Raw genomic sequence first — 18502 nt, 5'->3', positions numbered from 1 at the left:
ACTACCCGAAGCTTTGGATTCTCCAGCTGCGCGTCGAGAAGGGACGTTCAGGTAAGCAACGTCCGTTCCCTCCTTATTGTGAGGCCTCTCTGCTTCTCATGTGCTTCTATTTAATGATATTGTGTTTAACCTGGCACATATGTTGGAATATGTTGACCCTTCTGGTTTTAACCCGTGAAGTGCCCTTCAAGATCAGCAAAATATAGTGAAACTTAAGAGTACTTTCTAGGTATATTCTGCATTTTGGGGTCCCAGAAATAGTTTCTAGTAGCCCAGTTTGGCAAGATGTTTTTGCATTGCAGAAAAACCTGACCAACCACCTTGTGTGCCTTGTTTCAGCTTTTGCAGAAAGATCTGTTTCCTAAGATTCCAGCGAGGTAAATGCAGATGCTACTAGAGCCTACACGGACAGCACTTACGCACCAGCTGCACTGTATCTTCCTGACCCCAGGATCCCTAAGGTCCTAGTGCATCAATTAATATGTTAATAGATATGCAAGTATCCATTTTAATAAATATGCATTCCAAGGGACCTTGAATTTATATACAAACTGATGTAGGAGGTGTCTGCTGGTGTTTCATTCAGCTAATGCTAGGTACATTTAAACTGGACACCAGATGCAGCAAGAACGGGGAAATTAAATATATTTCAGCATTCTTAAATGCAAAGAATTTAGGCAGAGCAGAAATGGCAACCTCACATTATTAAAAGGTAACCTTGATGGATTTTTTTCCTCCCTCATTTTTTAAAAAATGTACTGTACATGCCACTGTTCAAAATTGACATGTTTACTTTTGAGAAAATAAGACATACGCAAGGAAGAACTGGCTCATTTTTCCCCTCTCTCTTTTTCAAAGGTGCTTTCCTTTTCTGTTGGACTCCTTTCTTTGTGGTGCACATAACCAGAGCTCTCTGTGAGTCCTGTATCAGGTCTGGCCAAGTAATCAGTATTGTCACATGGCTGGGTTATGTCAACAGTGCCCTCAACCCTATCATCTACACAATCTTCAACACTGAATTTAGGAATTACTTCCGCAAAGTTTTGCACATCTTCTGCTAATCCTGCTGGATTCTTTGTCTAGAACTGAACCAAGAAGAAAGGAGAGTATATTACACTGGGGAAAGAGCCAGACCAATTATTGACTTTGTATAGTTTAATAAAGCTTTATTTCTTATTACATAGTTGTGTGCTTCAATTTTTTTTCACTTGATAAAAATACTGCTTTCTAGACAGCAGTTCCTTCATATTTGGTGAGAATGCAAAAATGGCCTGAAGCCAATGCATTGTTTGTTAGACTTCATGATAATCTTCTAAATTGACTGAGAAAAATACTCCGTTTGGGGTTTGCCATCTGTCCTCCATTCAAGCAGAACATTTATTCAGAAAAGCATTTGTGATGGTTGTCCCACAATAATGACAGCATTTTCCCCCAAAGAAATGTAGATGTATCTCCTGAGTGATGCTGTAAGAATTTATACATGTTTTGATGGCTCTGATAGAGTCTAGGGTTCCCCCCCCACCTCACTTGTAAAAATAATTAACCATCAGAAGATGTTTAATGCCTAGAATCTTTGGCAAAGGATGTGATGAGTTAGAAACTGAGAAAACAGAGATAGGGCTGGAAAAACGACCATGCTTGTCATAGCTATAATAGTTTGTGCATTTCGCTGGCTCAGAGAGTGCTGCTCAATGTCAAAGGCATGGATAAGATGCATAATCAATTTGATCACGCTCTATGTACCATGGGATCAGAAAACCATTATGCTGATGAGGATAATTTAATCTGACTATAGCATGGCAAATATATGTCTGAAAATATATATTTGCTACATTTACAAAATCCATCATGATGACATTTACCAACATTGCATTGAAACAAGTCTTCTCATACCTCCGTTTGCTTAGGTAGACATTTAGAGCTATTATATTTATCTGTGTTGTTGCTTACACACATGATTGATCTATAAACACATTTCTGTGATTGGCCAGAAACACTTTCCACAAAATAGCATCAATATCTCTATAAAGTTTTTTCTTCTTCTTGGCTTAAAACCAGTACTTTTTTTTTAAATCTATTGTGATTTTTAACACTCAAGAAGTGCTATTTTCAAAATTAGTCTTCTTGCTAGGATATAAGATTCTCTCTCCTCAAGTGAGATGCTGACGAAATACACAGTTGCACCTTTGCTTTTATTTTTGGCAGCACAAACAGAAAGCTGTAAACGTGGTGCAAATGTTTAATGATTTGATCACTGAGTTCCAGAAAGATGTCCGAGATATTTTTTTCATCTATATAATCAGAAGTATGAAAATCAAAATTATAAGAAAACAGCCATACCATTCTTCCAACAGCAGAAAAGGTGCCTTGAAGGACTTATGTCCTGTTTGACTGCATGTCTTCCAAAGAAATCCTAGATAATTGATGGACCCCCTGGAACAAGATTTGAGACAGAAGATGAAAAAGAAAAAAGATTCGTATGATGTTGGATGGAAATTACTGTTTTGATTCCATCAATTTACCAAATCTGATGTTTTAAATTGCTTAAGCATCATCACGTTAATGTCAGCTCTTAACAACCACATAGACTTTCTCCAGGATTATTCCAACCTGACTCTTCAGATCTGCCAACTGTGCCCCATCACCATTGTAATCAAGTACATTCATCTTATTGGTCATTCTCTTCTTTTCCTTTCCACCTAACCAAACATTAAGGACTTTTCAAGAGAACTGGCTCTTCACGTTTCACATATGATAATTTGAGCCTGATCACATGTGCCTTGAGTGAGAATTTTGGATTAATTTGTTCTATGATCCATTTATTTGTTTTCTTGGATATCCAGTTTTCAACTCTTCTACATACAATACCACTGTTCAAAAGCTTCAATACTTTTTCTATATTGCTTCTGATTTACAGTATTCCACAGTGTAATTTACCTATGTATTCTTGCAATCAGCTGTGATTTAATTACATGTCCTTAGTGGCATGTGACTGACAAATAAGTACAATTGTTGCTATTTCATTTCTCAATAGGACAAATTCTACCATTTTACTGGAATAGCAGTCAATTCAGTAATGTTAAAATGCTATTTATGCCACTCTGTATTGTGGTAGATTGTTAAGAAAGTCTAGCAGAATAACAGGATTGTAGTTTGAAGTCTACAGGGTTCAGGACCATGGACAGTTAGTGTAATTATTTAGTACAGAGTTCCCCAACCTTTTCGGCTTTCTGGGCCAGCGGGTGGAGGAGAGGGGATGGTTCCATGCGAGCGTGGGCAAATATGTGCATGCGCAGCTTCATTTGCTCGAGCAGAGGGCAAGCATGCCAGCCATTCATGCAAATGGAGCATGCATGTATGTGCTTGCCCGCCACTTCTGCAGCTCAGTTCTAAATGGCTCAAGGCTTGGAGTTGAAGACTCCTGTTTTAATAGGTCCAGCAAGTAACAGCATCTACTTGATCTGGGTTGATCTTGAGTAACAAAGCAGGGTCCTGCTACTTTGCTGGAAGACCACAACAAAATCTGAGGAGAGAAAGGTATCTAAAAATTATTGAAAGAAGGGAAGGTCCAAACAGTTCTGTATGTTTACAAAGAAGACCATATGGGTATGAATGTTGAACTCAACAAGGGAGATTTCAGCTTTGAATTTTCCTGCAATACTAATCTAATTATTGAATAATTATTCTCTATAGGTATTCATATATTCCACATTATCAATGTAACAACTACAAAAGGTTCATAATGCTTCCAGCACTGTGGGCATTGTAAAGAATTTTTACCGTATTGGAGAACTTTTACATTATTTGTTAATGTAATAATGTAATAATGGCCTAACTCTCCCTTTTAAATTTTTTAAATCGTTTGATTTGTTTTATAAATTGGGTGTTTTAATCTGTGTTTCGGCCAAAATATTTAATAATTTTAAGGGACTTTTAATGTTTGTATTATCTGTATTTTATCTTGGCTGTTTACCGCCCTGAGTCCTCCGGGAGTAGGGCGGTATAGAAATTTGATAAATAAATAAATAAATATTTATCAATTCAATTTGTATGCCGCCCCTCTCCGAAGACTCAGGGCGGCTCACAATGCATTTAAAATCATTATAAAAAACATTTTAAAATTAAAAATATTAAAAACATTAAAACTAATTCACACCATTCATGGCCGGATCTCGCCGGATCACAAGAGCGAGATCAACGGCCCCAGGCCTGCCAGAAAAGCCAGGTCTTCACTGCTTTTCGGAAGGCCAATAGGGTGGGGATGGTCCAGACCTCAGGAGGTAAGTGGTTCCAGAGAGCTGGGGCAGCCACAGAGAAGGCTCTCCCCCGCGGGCCTGCCAGCCACATTGTTTAGCTGACGGGACCCGGAGGAGACCAACTCTGTGGGATCTTACCGGTCATTGGGAGTTATGCGGTAGAAGGCGGTCTCGAAGATACCCTGAATCTGATTAATAGAATCAGATTCCATATGTGTTTTAGTTAAGATTTAATACACGTCAGGAAACTAAATTTACTGAAAAGTAGAACTGCTTCATATTTGAACAAGAATCACAAAGACCTTTTGCTGTTATAATCTTTATTGAAACTTCATCAGAGGAATCTTAAAAGGATGCAGACCCAGAAGCTGCTTTAAATAACATTTTCAAAATACTTCAAAGAATTCCCATAATCCATCAGAGCAGCAGGAGGCAACAGCTGAATATACCCATTTGTTTTATAGCAGCTTTGTAGAAAAGCTTGTAAAGATCCATCAGCTTCCGAAGTTCCCTTAAAACAGTGGAGCTCCTTGATGCTCTTGTCCCCTTAAGGTTTAATTTTTTGCTTGGTTAGAGAAAATTCATATGTTGGCCAGCAACATGCAAGTAATACTATGCCTTCGCCATCTCGGTGAAGAGTTTTATTTATATTTTATTTTGCTTATCACAGAACTTCACAGAAGAATTGCTGGTCCAGCCAGTCTACTGCACCACACAATCCATGAAATTGGAAGAAAGGAGGTTTTAGACAATAACTTTTTCAATCACGTTATCTGTATCATGATCTTCTTCTGTCTGAACAGTTACTGCGGTTGACTGCCCACACATATGCTGATGGTCTTTCCAATCCTGAAAATGAGCACAAAAAAAGACTGAATCGAAAGCAATTATTGAATAAAGTAAAAGTACAGCAACATACAGCAGGGGCAGGGAATGCTACCGTTACATAATGGTATGTGGGAATGACCTTAGGAGACAGGGCAAGATCATGCAGCCAAGGGAACAGTCCAATAAAAGGCAGCTTAGCCAGTAGCAGGAATGTGGGTGGGGCAAGAGATGTAGAAGAGACCCTCCCTAGCTTTTGGGGAGCTGTGGGGGAGGGCAGAGAAGTATTTTCAGACTTGCAATATTCTATTAATGTAACCTTCCAATAAGGTAGAATTAACTCATCCGGTCATATTTCCTGTCTGTAAGGCTGCTATCAATTTGCAAATGTGCAAATACTTCTCTTTCCACCCTTCTCCTTTGCAGCTCCCCAAACTAGGAAGTCTCTCTTTGAACCTCTTACCCAGTCCACATTCTTGCTGTGAACCAAACTGCCTTTTATCTGATCATTCCCTTGGCTGCATCTTGTTGCCTTGTCTCCCAAGGTCATTCTCACATAACATTACACATTTTATTTATTAATAAATAAAGCATTACACAAAATGACTCTCACATAATTGCACTCCCAAGTAATTCCTAAACTTGCTTAGTAATTGGGTGCTAAAATCTTTGGTACATTCCATCTTTCTTAAATACATATCCTAGACAAGTTGGAAAAAGGAGAAGCATGAACACCCAATGAAATTATCGAACTGAAAGAGACGTTTATTGAAATCCAAAATTAAATAGCACTAAGTTGTAAATGGCAGCAAAGCACCATACTACCAAATTAAAAAGACCCTGTAGTGGCAATGCAGAAGATCATTGTTATTCCGAGGAAGACATATTTTGATTTTTTTTCTTCGTATCAAGAAAGGTCTAGATGTTTAGAGCTTATTCTGAGCTAACCTGCTTGTTTTTTGCTTGTTTGCTGAATAAAGGAGAAAAGGGGGGTGGGAAATCTTCACTACAAATCTGTGAAACTCTCTGACTTTTAGTTACCATCCCAGAGTCACGGGCCACCCAGCCAATGTCAGGTCTTACAATCTTATGACCATAGAAGCAGGGCCATGACATCATGGTTCCAGGTTTTGATAGAAATCTTGGGATGGTTGTTGGGAGTTTCTGCACAGAACTTAGCATTGGTTAATACTGTAATGTAAGCTGCTCAGAGATGCCTCATGGTGAGATGGGTGGCAAATGAATTTAATAAATAAAATTGGATACTATGGCTGCCCTTGGAGTATCTCTGCTGTTCCTATTAGGGAGCTTCTGACAGCTTGTAAGAGTTGGGTATCATTTTACTCGGTTCGTATGCTTTATATATTACCCTTTTAAGTTTATTTCCTTGAATTAATAATAAAACTTAAAATTGCTTATTGTCTCTGGATCCAAAAGAACCAATTGTTTGGGCACCCAATCACTGCTCTGACACTGAGAGACCCATGTTTCTAAACGTGTTTTGCTTTTATACCAAAAGGTGAAAACCAAAAGGAATAGAAACAAGAGAAATTTCCTCCTTCATATTTTTAGAAGGGAAAATAGTCCTTTCTTGATGTAGTCTAGGGATTCAAAGTCTACAGACAAGGTTTACAAACCCAAACAACCACTACATGGGATTAAAAATTGGGGTTTTCTTTAACTCTTTGCTAAAGAGTTGGATTTTTGCAGCTCTAACCTAGTACTCCTAATATAATCATTGTTGGTTGCTCAAAAGTACTAGATCATACATGGGCACTTGCTTCTTCAGCTCTGCAGGACAACTGTATTCATAAGGGGTGTGATACCTTCCGTTGACAGAACGTTGAGCAGTAATTGACTTTATGGCAACCGGTGCATTCATTCATTGCCTCCCGGCCACAGTTTACACAGGATTGCTGTGAGATTGCAGGCAAAGAATACAAGTTAAATGGAAGTAAAAGGAGGTTGCACATGATGCATAAAAAAAGAAATCATATATAATTTCTGCCGCCCATGTACTGGTACAATTCTCATAATACAGAAACTGGGCACTCTTCACAATTAAAACAAGTTCTCTAACTTCTTTCAAGAACCAAAAACAGCCCAAATTTATACTGATAATATGAAGTAGAAAATGGCATGTCATTATCAGACTCTGGAAAGTATCTGTTTGTCTCTGATACAATGGTTGCAGCAAACTGAACAGATAGGACAACTAGCAGGAGACATTCATCCATCTATCATCCCACACACACATATGCATTTGTAATTGCTAGGAACTTTTGAGTGCCACTAATCTATGTTATAAAAAGAAGATTTTTTTTAAATTGTAATTTTATTAAAAATTGCAATTACAATGATAAATACAAAAGTAAAAAAATGAAAGAAAAAGAAATGTTGAAGGTACAGAAAAGAAAAACAGAAAAAAAATAAGAATATACTAAGAAAAAAGAAATATAAAATGAAATTACTTCTCCCTTCCTCACAACAATTTTAAAAATTAAAATTTAAACAATTTTAGTAACCTCATCTTTGCTTAAAATACAACAAATAATCTCTTCTTCCCCTATCCCATTTCTTCTTTATAAACAAATCCTTAAAATATCATCTGCTTTTTAGCAAAGCCATCTTCAGTTTGCCTTTTCTTTCCCGGAAGTCCCAAGAATTGAGATCGCACAATGCAAAGTTCTTACCACTAGACCATAAAAAAGGCCATCCTAATCCAAACGGACAGGAGAGAATTTAAAATGGTCATAAGTATATACGATAAGCATGCAGCAGAAAAAAAAATATGAGGGTGCAACTAGTGCAATTAGTACTTTTTGTCTCACACTGGGGCAAGAACAAGAGTCTTCAAAAGAATAGGCAATTTGGCATTTCTCAGTAGTTTTATGGTTAAAACATGCTAGCAGGAAAGATGTATTAAAGTCTAATGATTGTGAATTGTTAATAACAGAATGTGGAATGGTGGATAGAGAATGAAATATGGAACAGCACAAGATTAAGAAACTGGCCTCAAGATAAGCCAGACCTCTTTTAAGTTTACATGATTAATACCATCAATCTCTTATATTCGGATTTAATGTGATAGGAAACCTCGGGAATTTGGGAAAATACTATTTGGTTTTGTATTTCTAACATGTCTGCTCAAACAGCTCATTCAAAACAGAAGAGGAGGAAGATGGATTTACAGATCAATTAGCTTGCAACTCATATCATTACTTCGGCATGATTGGTGTCTCTGTATAAGGTGAGTACAGGAAGGAATTGTGAATAAATTGCCCTGCTGCAAAAGCATTAGCGAGACCATATGCCATGGGTATCAAACTCAATGGTGTCACGTGACGTATCGTGATGTATTGCAACGTTTTTTGCCTTTGCTGAGCTGGGATGGGCGTGGCCTGTGCGTGACGCATCCAGCCCATGGGCTGCCAGTTTGACAGGCCTGCCATATGCAATGCAGAGACTTCATTTCAGGCCCAACTGATTCACACTGATTAACATCTAATTTGTTTGCACCTTCTGCCAATAAATTCTCTGCAAACTGAAGTATTTATTTATTTATTGGTTTGATTTATATGCCGCCCTTTTCCGGAGACTCAGGGCGGCTTACAATGCGTTAAGCAATAGCCTTCATACTTTTGTATATACCTGCTTAGTAGGGCTTTCGCCCCCACCCCAAGCGGTGTTCTTTTTTTTAGACAAAGTCAGCTTATTGCCCCCACAAACTGGGTCCTCATTTTACCTACCTCGAAAGGATGGAAGGCTGAGTCAACCTTGAGCCTCGGGAGATTTAAACTTGCAGTAATTGCAGGCAGCTGGTGTTACTTAACAGTGCTTTAGTCTGCTGCTCCACCAAGGCTCTTAGTAAGTACAACAAATGTCACAGATTTCCTTCATTTCAGTGGCTATATGCAAAGCTGAGCCTCAGGGATGCAACCCAATAAGAACTTGTCATGACACTTATAAAGAGCTCAGTAAACAGAGAAAGAAAAAAGTACTAGCCGAAAAGAAAAACCAAAATAGCTGTGAAGCAGGAGACCTGAGATCAGATTAACTCTTCCTCGGAGGAATTTAGACTGACTACTTGGGGGAAAAAAACGCTCTGGGTTTTGTTTTTTTTTTTTTCTATGCAGCTACTGCCAAAAAAAAAAAAAGCACTTGGGAGCATGGTAACCAAATTTCAAGGAAGATTATGTAAACATGGTTGCTCGTCTGTTTGGAGAGGCAGACATAACTGGTGGCAGGTAGCCCTGCAAATAAGCTTGGCCCCATGCTGTGGAGAGCTTTATAAGTAACCACCAGCACAATATAGTAAAAGTCAGAAGCGCACTGGCAACTGATGCAGCTCATGGAGCAAAGAAATAAAATGTGTAGGTTGAAAGGTACTCGTAACAGTCTGTGCTGCTGCATTTTGTACCAACTGCAGTCTGCTTCCACCAAACTGTTGGGGTATCACCTTCCCCCTATTCATAAATGCAATTTTAGGGCGCTGTCCACCCCCAGGTTCTCCCCCAGGGAAAGCCCCCAAAGTACCAGATGGTAAAAGATCACCTTTTACCAATTCAAAATACACTGTAAAAAAACAATCCATACATTCCCATCTACCAGCTATTAATGTAATGACCACAAGGGCAGATCAGAAGCACACCACAATAATGGATGATATACTGGGCTCTTTAAGACTTGGGGGCTAAAGGAAAGTGACAAAATGAATGCCAACCCCTTATGGGAGATAAGTTGGTGTCTCAGGAACCAGGCCAGTTTAGCCACATCAGCATGAACATGCTCAATCTCAGACCATTAGACTGCTGCCACTGAGAAGCCACCATTCAGTAGCAAAAAAGAACATGGAAATAGATTGATAATCCTTAGATACCATTCAGAGTCAATCTTTGGGCTTACCTTAATAATAATTTCTGTTTTTCCATCAACATCTTCTGTATGCTGAAATAACTGACTCTGATACTGGAAAAATTGAAAGACATCATAAATTTCCTTTTAACAATTACCTCATGCTGCTCTTGGAAGTATAGTTACAAGGAAGAGTTTTCTATTGGAAATACGGCTATCTGGAAAATACGGCTATAAACATGAGTGAATGAATGAATTAAAACTTCATTACGGTCATCAACCAGCAATAGCATGAGTGAGGACTTATTTAAGTAATATTAAAAACTGTATATTTTGTGTACTAAATTATACACTATCATTTATCTTTCAAATAGGAAAGAAACATTTGAGATAAAAGAAAGAACTGCATATATTTCAATTACTTCACAAATGTTCCTTTTATATCGTGCTTAAAAACAAAGAAACAAAAACCCACAGCTGAAAATTGCACATCTGTAGCTTTGCTAGTCCAGAAGAAGAAGGCTTTGTCCAGAGAAGATAAAGTTTGCAGATGGTTACCTCCTTCCTTGCCCAACACTTAATGTCTGCTGCCATTTAGATCCTCACATCTCTATATTGGCAAGAAATTATGTTGTTTTCTCTTGATTTGTTATCTACAAGCTAGCTCAACTATTTTTGGGGCCATTAGGAGGGTGTCATTATATTGAATAGATTTGCATTCTAATAGCAAAAAATGCATTACAAATTTCCATGTGATCATTTTTTCTGAGCTCAAACCCTTCCCTCTCACATTTTCATAGAAACAGAACAGCTGGAAGAGGCCACAAGGATCATTTAGTCCAACTTTCCATGAAAGGTAGCTGTCTAGTCTCTACTTAAATGCCTTGTGGGAGGGAGGGACCTACAACTTCCATATGTACACTGTTCTACTATTGTATAGATTTAAACACTATACAATTTCCCCCAATATTTAACAAATCTAAGCAGCTGCAACGCTTACACATTAACCAATTTAACCAATTCAACATCCATTGAAATCACCACATGCCATACCCTCTAACAAGAGATGGCTATATAAATAAATATATTTTAAACAAATAAGTAATAGACAAAAATCCAAGAATGCTGACATAAAATGGCAGGTATAATTAGCAATAAAAGCCAGCTGACACCTTCCAGTAAAGGATAGTTCATTAAAACTATTGGTACATTCTTACAAAGCTCTCTGTACTAAAAGCAATTGACACTGTAGAAAATAAGAAATTTTCAGCACCCACGTTTAGTTCTGACCATAGCAAATCTAATGTTCAATGTTTATTTCTTTCTGAGGAATAGTTCTTAAATTTTATTAAATGGCTAGAGACCAATATGAAGATATTCCCAGCTGCCTCCAATCTCAAGCACTATGAAAGAAAGCCCTTAAATATTTAGATGTTTGAGTAAGAATTAAATCATACTAAAACATCTAAATAATGTAAATAGCTATTTAGATGTTTGAGTAAGATTAAATCCTTTCTCAAACATCTAAATAAAAGAGCAACCTATTGAAGCAACTAACAACTATAAAGCAGTGCGCTTAAGCCAATAGGCATGTCAATCAAGTGACAAATATGTTCTTAGAACTGCCTTGGAAGAGGAAATAATATCTAGCCAAGGAAGAACACAGAGTCACCTGGCCTCAAATCAAAAAGGAAGTAAAGTGAGCATCTCTCCTACAGACAGCTGGTGAAGAACAGTTACCGTGTTTCCCCGAAAATAAGACCCGTCTTATATTTTTTTGAACCCTGAAATAAGTGCTTGGCCTTATTGCCATGCGCTCAAAAGCCTGATTGGGCTTATTATTATCAGGGGATGTCTTATTTTGGGGGAAACAGGGTATTGAGATCCATGCCTCCTTCCTCCTGGGTCCTAGAAAGCCCAAACAAAGGCGGCTCCAGGAATTAATGCAGAGAAAGCACTTGAGGACAAGAGTGGGTGGATGCAGGGCTCCCCAGGTGATTCATCTAAAAACCCTGGGAGAGAAAGAGAGATGCCCGGCTTGGTGGATATATAAGCAGGCTCACTTTCATTCCCAGCACTGCTTGTAACTGAATTTGTGGCTAGTGCCTTTGCCTTACCACACTGTGAATTCTTAACTGTGCAACTGAATTCTGGATGGCCCTTGACTTTGCCACTTTATTGCTCCTTGAACTCAACATTTGGAGAATCTAGTTTTGACCCAACTACGGATACAACCCGTGTTTGTTGTAAAGGCCTTTCCTGCTCCACTTCCCTCCTGTCTCAAGTCTAGATCCGACACTACCCGGCGTATAGAATTCATAACCTTGTTGCTATAAACAAAATAGACATGATTGAATACTTTTAATATTAGAAAACTACAGATATTTTCTAATTTGTAATTCAGTTGCAATCCCAATGCCATTGGGAGCCCTGGTGATGCAGTGGTTAGAATGCAGCATTGCAGGCTGACTCTGCCCACAACCAGGAGTTCAATCCTGATGGGGCTCAGGGTTGACTCAGCCTTCCATCTTCCCAGGTCGGTAAAATAAGGATCCAGATGGTTGGGTGCCATATGTTGACACTGTAAACTACTCAGAGAGTGCTGTTAAAGCACTATGGAGCAGTAAACAAGTCTAAGTGCTACTGGGTATTAATGTATAAAGACTTCCAGTATTTAGGATCAGGGCATATGAAGAGATTCTTCCTGTAAATTCCTCTCAGCGCCCTAAAATAATATTTGGAAGGCCTACTCTGGATATTCTCCAATGGTGTAAATAGGCCTGCAATAGTGCGGTAGGCCTGGAAGACTCTCTACTGTCTTCTGAATGACAGAGGCACATTTTTATTCTTGCAGAATTTTTAGTAATGTGTTATTTTATATACTACTGTGCAGGGGTGGGTTCTACTTACCTTTACTACCGGTTCGCACTGCACCATGTGCGCACGCTTGCTTTGCTCACGCACGTATGCACTCTTCTGCACATGCGCAGAAGCTTCTTTGCATGTGTAGATCACCTATGATGACGTCCGGGTCAGTGGGTGGAGCCTCCCGCTGGTTTTACTACCGGTTCTTGCAAACTGGTAGTTCGAACTGGGGGAAACCCACCACTGCTACTGTGATAAATTAACTTCCTTACCACTGCTTTGATTACTTATTTTATTATCTACCTTATTTATTTTATTTGGAACTTTTATGTAAAAGCTTATTTACAGTATATATTACCATAAACCATTTTGGTGATGTTTAATTGGCAAATGGTATATAAATACTTTAAATAATTAAGTAAATAATACTCCATATGCATCTATTATGCATTTTAGAAGAGTTTTTGCTATCCCTTTAAGCTCTGTGAAAATATTTGTTTGAACATAAATCCTAGGAGCTCCAATTATTTAAGTTATGTTGCTCTGAATGCAGTAGAAGAAATGCAACACTGTTTTAGAATGTATACTGCAGATCAGAAATGATGCTACCAAATCCAAAATCACTGTGTGATTGCACTCTGAAATTCACTGAGACTATAGTAATGACTACATCCATATCATCACTGTGCCATGCATCAGGGTGGAAGTTTTTCTTCTTTCAACAGTTTCTAAAGCAGCATAAGTAGTTTTAAAATATGGCTATAAGATATTTGGGGCTAAGATGGATTCCTTTCTTGAAACACTATTTATTACCTCTTTCCTTTCCACATCAGCTTGAAGTTTTGCTTGGGAAACAGCAGCTTCTCTGTAGGAAGAGCTGGCCTGCTTAGCTTGTTCGATCAGCGTCTTCAGCTGCCGAGCTGTGTTAAGCAGAGAATTGACGGTCTCCTCTAGATAAAGCCAGTTCCGTTGTTCTGTCATTTCAAGTCCATTCATCACAGAAGAGGAGATTGTCTTAGTGGGCGTAGCAGGTGGCACCGCAAGGGCAGGGAGTGAGGTCAACACTAAAAGATAGAACCACAGAATGAGTTGAACCACCAGTAACTGTGCCTGAAAGTTGGCCAGATCCATCTTCCATCCTAGTTGTCATCCACAGCCATTCAATATGATTGTGGTAGAGAGCCAGGCAGCAGACTAAGACCTCTCACTTCAGTTCCTTTCAGAAATCAGTAATTTAAGCTGCTTCCACTGAGTGTTTCATCATTGTAAAGCATTGAAAATTTCTGGTTGCATTACAAATAACCAATACAAGAACATTTGAATATTTGAGATTTTGAATTGTTTCTCTTTGATGCAGTAGCTTTTTTTTTTTACTAGTCTAGGAATCTGGTAGTAGGATGTATATGCTTTTAATAAATCTTAGAACTGAAGCAAACCATAGAGCAAGCAGACTGTAACAATTGCAGTGGACCCTATCAACAGTTTAAAATAACAAACCAGCTTTATGGGTGCCGCAGATTCTTTTATCGATATCCGAAGTCAATGGGCTCCCAAAACCCCAGAGAACCAACCCAAGTCCCTTTGGACTTTAGGCATCCCACACACAAGCACACAATGGGTAGTACTCAACAGTTGTTTTTCACACACTTCCCCAAATCTACTCCTACTATTAGTTCTAGGCCAATACAATTTGTAAGCCCTAGTGCTAAAGAAAAGTTTTAGTGTCTCTTGGCCCTTTTGGCTGCTTCCAGTAGTTCTATTTCCACCAAGAACAAAAACTATCTCCCTCTCACTCCTAGAACAACTTCAACACACCAAAAACTCAGCCGCAACAACACACACACACAGCTACTTTTCTGCTCAGCTTTTATACCTGCTGATTGCTGAGCAGCTGGGCTGGCTAGGAAAAGGTTTTAAAGGGGCAGGGTACCATCAGCCCAGATGCTAGCCAACTTGCAGGCAGCCTGGCCTCTCACAATGGGCTAATGAAATCCAGCTCCCGAAGGGAGTGCAGCAATACACATTTCATAACTTTAAGACTTCACCGCATATTCAGTGATTTTTTTTTTCAATCTTTGCAAATCCAGTTCTTCTAGTTTTCCACAAGATCAAAATTTGTGGGAGATACTAAATCTATGCTGAATGTTTCTTTCTTTCACTACTTCTCACAAGTGGTGGTGGTAGTGGGATCCAGGACTGAGGTGGAATCCAAGATTGCAGAGGGATCTACAGTACCAGGCACCTGAAAGGCAAGATGGGGCAGACTGAGAGGCAGTCCTTCCTCTCTGGACTGCAGGGGCATGGCCCATGTTATGATGGATAGTCTTTGATTTACAACTTGGACCTGCGTTTCTGTTGCTAAGCAATACGGTCATAAAGCATGACATCATGTGACCACTTCGCTTAGCAACAGCAATCACGGCAGTCCCCGTTGCCGTCATAACTGCAGATGCTAACTCCAGGGTTGTTAAATGGGCAGCAGAGAGAGTCCTGGGTGAGGAACACAAAGATACCACAAGGGAGTGGGGGAGGCCCAGCACAGGCCACACACACATGTAGGTGTGCTGTGATGCAGCACAAGCTCAGGGAAGCCAAGGAAAGAATGCACTGCAGCTCAGGGGTTTCTTGGCGTGCCACGGCTCCGGGGCGGCAAGAAGCTCTTGAGCTGCAGTGCAGAGCAAAGCCACAGCTGTCCCTGGAAACCTCAGCTGCTCCAGCAGCATGGCACAAAACTGCCATATCCTGGGAATCCCAGAACTGAGGTTCCAGGAAGCCCCATTGCACTGCACTGCTGATCCAGCCTTAGCACTGGAAAGGCTTTGCGCCATGATGGCAGGCTTCCTGGGAAGCCTTTCACCAGCCCCAGCCCAGCAAGGCACCACAAAGTGTTTTTCTCACAGTGCTAAGAGTTTCTGCAAAAGGCTTGGCTTTGCACTGTGAAAAGCTTCGTAGCTTTTGCACTGCAAAAACCCAGGCTCACCCAGCAGCTCCTTGCAAAGCTGCAGCCACCTCAGTCCTCCTATCCCAGCTGCCCTTGCCACCCTGCACTCGAGGCCCCTGCTGCACTGAGCATCACTACTCCATCTGACTTTCACCGTCTTCTTGCTCTTGTTGTTGAGGAGGCATCCAGCCTGGCCCTTCGTGAGGCAGCTGCTCTGCAGAACCCTGGAGAGAAAGCCTCGTGCGGCCTCACAAAGGGTCAGAAGCAAGAAGGCAGTAAATGTCAGTTAGGGCAGGAGGGGCCGTGGGATGTGGGGGGCCAAAGGGACATCGATGTGAGGATGAGACAGCCCTCAAGTCTCTCTTGCATGAAAGAACACACCCTTATGTTGTCAAAATCCTTTTAAAATCTCACTGTATTCATGCAGGAAACCTTATAAAAATACAATCTGGTATAACTAATAGATTCATGGCACCGCTGTGTGAAGTTTTCCATCTCCTCTTAAGCCAACAATTCAGCTCTAAACCAAGGAACCATATTGGGGGGTGGGGGGTGGGAAGGGCTGGGAGGGTTCAGAGCTATGACCTAGATATTCCCAGAGAATATCTAGGTTCTTGCTCAGTCAAGAGAGCTCCATGACTTTTCAGAGCAAGTCAAATTAATAGTCCTCATCCTGAGGAAATTGAAAGCTCCTGAAACTGTACCTAAGCTGGCAACTGCCTTAACACAACCACTACCAGGTTATAAGGGTTCCAATCTCCAAATCCACAATCATCTGGCCTGTGTAGAACAACAGCTCTAACCAGGAGCCCTGGTAGTGCAGCAGACTAAAGTACTATTATTAACATAAGCTGCCTGCAATTACTGCAAGTTCAAATCTCACCAGGCTCAAGGTTGACTCAGCCTTCCATCCTTTCTAAGGTAGGTAAAATGAGGACCCGGATTGTGGGGGCAATAAGCTGACTTTGTATAAAATATACAAAAGTATGAAGGCTATTGCTTAACACATTCTAAGCCGCCCTGAGTCTCCGGAGAAGGGCGGCATATAAATCAAATTTTTAAAAAAAACATAACATAGCACTTGGATTAGATCCTTGACAGTGCTGCATTCACAACCAAGGTTATTTTCATCCCTATAATTCCTGCTCTTTTCTTCCTATGTGAGGACATCAGCAGCACCCTAGCACACCTACACCACCCAGATGGCTTACTATTTCCCCAAAATATGAGTGTATTTGCTCCCATGAAAAAAATACTAAAAATTATGTAACTTAACAATGTGGAGATTATTTTAGAGACAAAAGAAATCTTACCAATTTTGGGATGAGAAGTTGGCAAAGCTGCTTCGGGGAATGCGGAGATCTGACAACTGTCTTGATAACTTGGATAGTGAGGCTCTGGATGATTGACCTGACAAGGTTGCTGCTGAAGGTTTGTATCTTGCACTGTTGAGAAGGGAGTAAAGTCAGAGTCTAAAGGAACTGGTTTGGATGTTACATCTTGGAAGTTCACAAAAAGTAAGAAGACATGAAGGAAAATAGGACACTTCTGGAAAAAGGGTTTAGCAAGAAATATCGTTTCTTGCAAGATCAAAACATGCCCAAGTTCCTGCATTTACTGTTTAATCGAAATACATTTCATCTTCAATATAAATGATTAAAACTAGAATTAAGGAAAGTGATTATCTCAAAATGAGAATACCAGCGAGATGGTCAGAAATAAAATTATTTTGCAATACATAAATCCATCCCACCGCTCACTGGATTATGTGGGCAATTTAAAAAGAAACATGCAGTACTTATCCTTAGGCAAGACAATGTGTCAAGGATTGCAGACTTCTATGTATTGGTAAGAGGTTTCTCCCTTATTATTTGTTATAATTTTAAAAATGCCTCATATAAAAGATTCCTAATAACATTTAAGCCCATATTTTACCAATAAAGGAGAATACTGTAGCTCAGGGTTGAAATGAGGGGTCCTTGGTGCTCTCTGAGTTGATTGTTTTCTGCAGACATGTTACCTAGTTTGGATAATGAAACATCTGCGAGAAAACAATCAAGCTCAGAGACCACCAAGGGGCCCCCAATCTATATTTTCCAGCTATTTAAAATATATATTTTGAATGTAATGCAATTTATTAAGTATATCCACTTGGGTGGCTTTTTTGTAAGCAACCTTTTTGAACAGTCTTAAGCCATTCTTAATAATCTAGAAAAACTAACACTAAAATGGACAGAAAAACAGTCCATTAATACAATTCTGTCTTATCAGGATTTATCTTCATTTATTTATTTCCCTCCTTTATTATTTTTATAAATATTCCAAGTTGGAAAACAAAGCCAATGTTTTTCCTCCTACTATTTTCTCCACCAAAAAAAAAAAAAAAACTTGTGAGGTTGGGCTGAGAGAGAATGACTGGTCCATGGTCATCCAGCCAGTTTTCATGCCTAATGTGGGACTAAAACACAATCTCGTTTCTAACCTTAACCACTACACCATTCTGTTTGCTTTATTTGCTTTCATCTAGCCTGTAACAACAACAACAAAGAGAAACCTAGATGAAAATATGAAGAAAAAACGAAAGTCTGGACCAATGAGCAATCATAGAGGATGAAGATTTATTAGATCATCCTATTATGTGGAAGCATTACAACAGCACCTGTTAAACAAATAACTCCGCCCAAGGAAGAGAATTAAAGGAAACAAGTCCAGTGAACAAGAATGGCAACCAGAAACAAGAGATGTCAGCTTTAGGCTATTT

At 39.5% G+C, this 18502-nt stretch overlaps 2 protein-coding genes across 6 annotated transcripts in view; one reads left to right on the top strand and one right to left on the bottom strand.

The window, feature by feature from the left end:
* The window catches only part of DRD4 (dopamine receptor D4), a 40252-nt gene extending 39073 nt beyond the window's left edge, over positions 1-1179 (top strand). Inside the window, exon 4 of the mRNA XM_034416800.3 lies at positions 859-1179. Within this exon, the coding sequence (XP_034272691.2) occupies positions 859-1061 (203 nt within the window). The 3' untranslated portion in view covers positions 1062-1179. The remainder of the gene's footprint in view (positions 1-858) is intronic.
* Positions 1180-4559: 3380 nt separating this feature from the next.
* The window catches only part of DEAF1 (DEAF1 transcription factor), a 29444-nt gene continuing 15501 nt past the window's right edge, over positions 4560-18502 (bottom strand). For 3 of the 5 annotated variants that reach the window (XM_034416801.3, XM_087880643.1, XM_060687747.2), the window contains 5 exons: positions 17055-17186; positions 13614-13864; positions 9987-10049; positions 6908-6997; positions 4560-5105 (listed from right to left, as the gene is read on the bottom strand). In XM_034416801.3, the coding sequence (XP_034272692.1) occupies positions 5001-5105; positions 6908-6997; positions 9987-10049; positions 13614-13864; positions 17055-17186 (641 nt within the window). In that variant the 3' untranslated portion in view covers positions 4560-5000. Of the gene's footprint in view, positions 5106-5680; positions 5783-6850; positions 6998-9986; positions 10050-13613; positions 13865-17054; positions 17187-18502 lie in introns of all 5 variants that reach the window. The other 2 variants (XM_087880646.1, XM_034416802.3) reach the window with 2 other exon arrangements.

This window comes from Pantherophis guttatus, chromosome 1 (genome assembly GCF_059756535.1).
Source record: "Pantherophis guttatus breed Tessera chromosome 1, ASM5975653v1, whole genome shotgun sequence".
NCBI classification, from domain to species: domain Eukaryota; kingdom Metazoa; phylum Chordata; class Lepidosauria; order Squamata; family Colubridae; genus Pantherophis; species Pantherophis guttatus.
The sequence above is the reverse complement of the archived record's forward strand: the minus strand, read 5'-3'. Positions and strand labels throughout refer to the sequence as shown.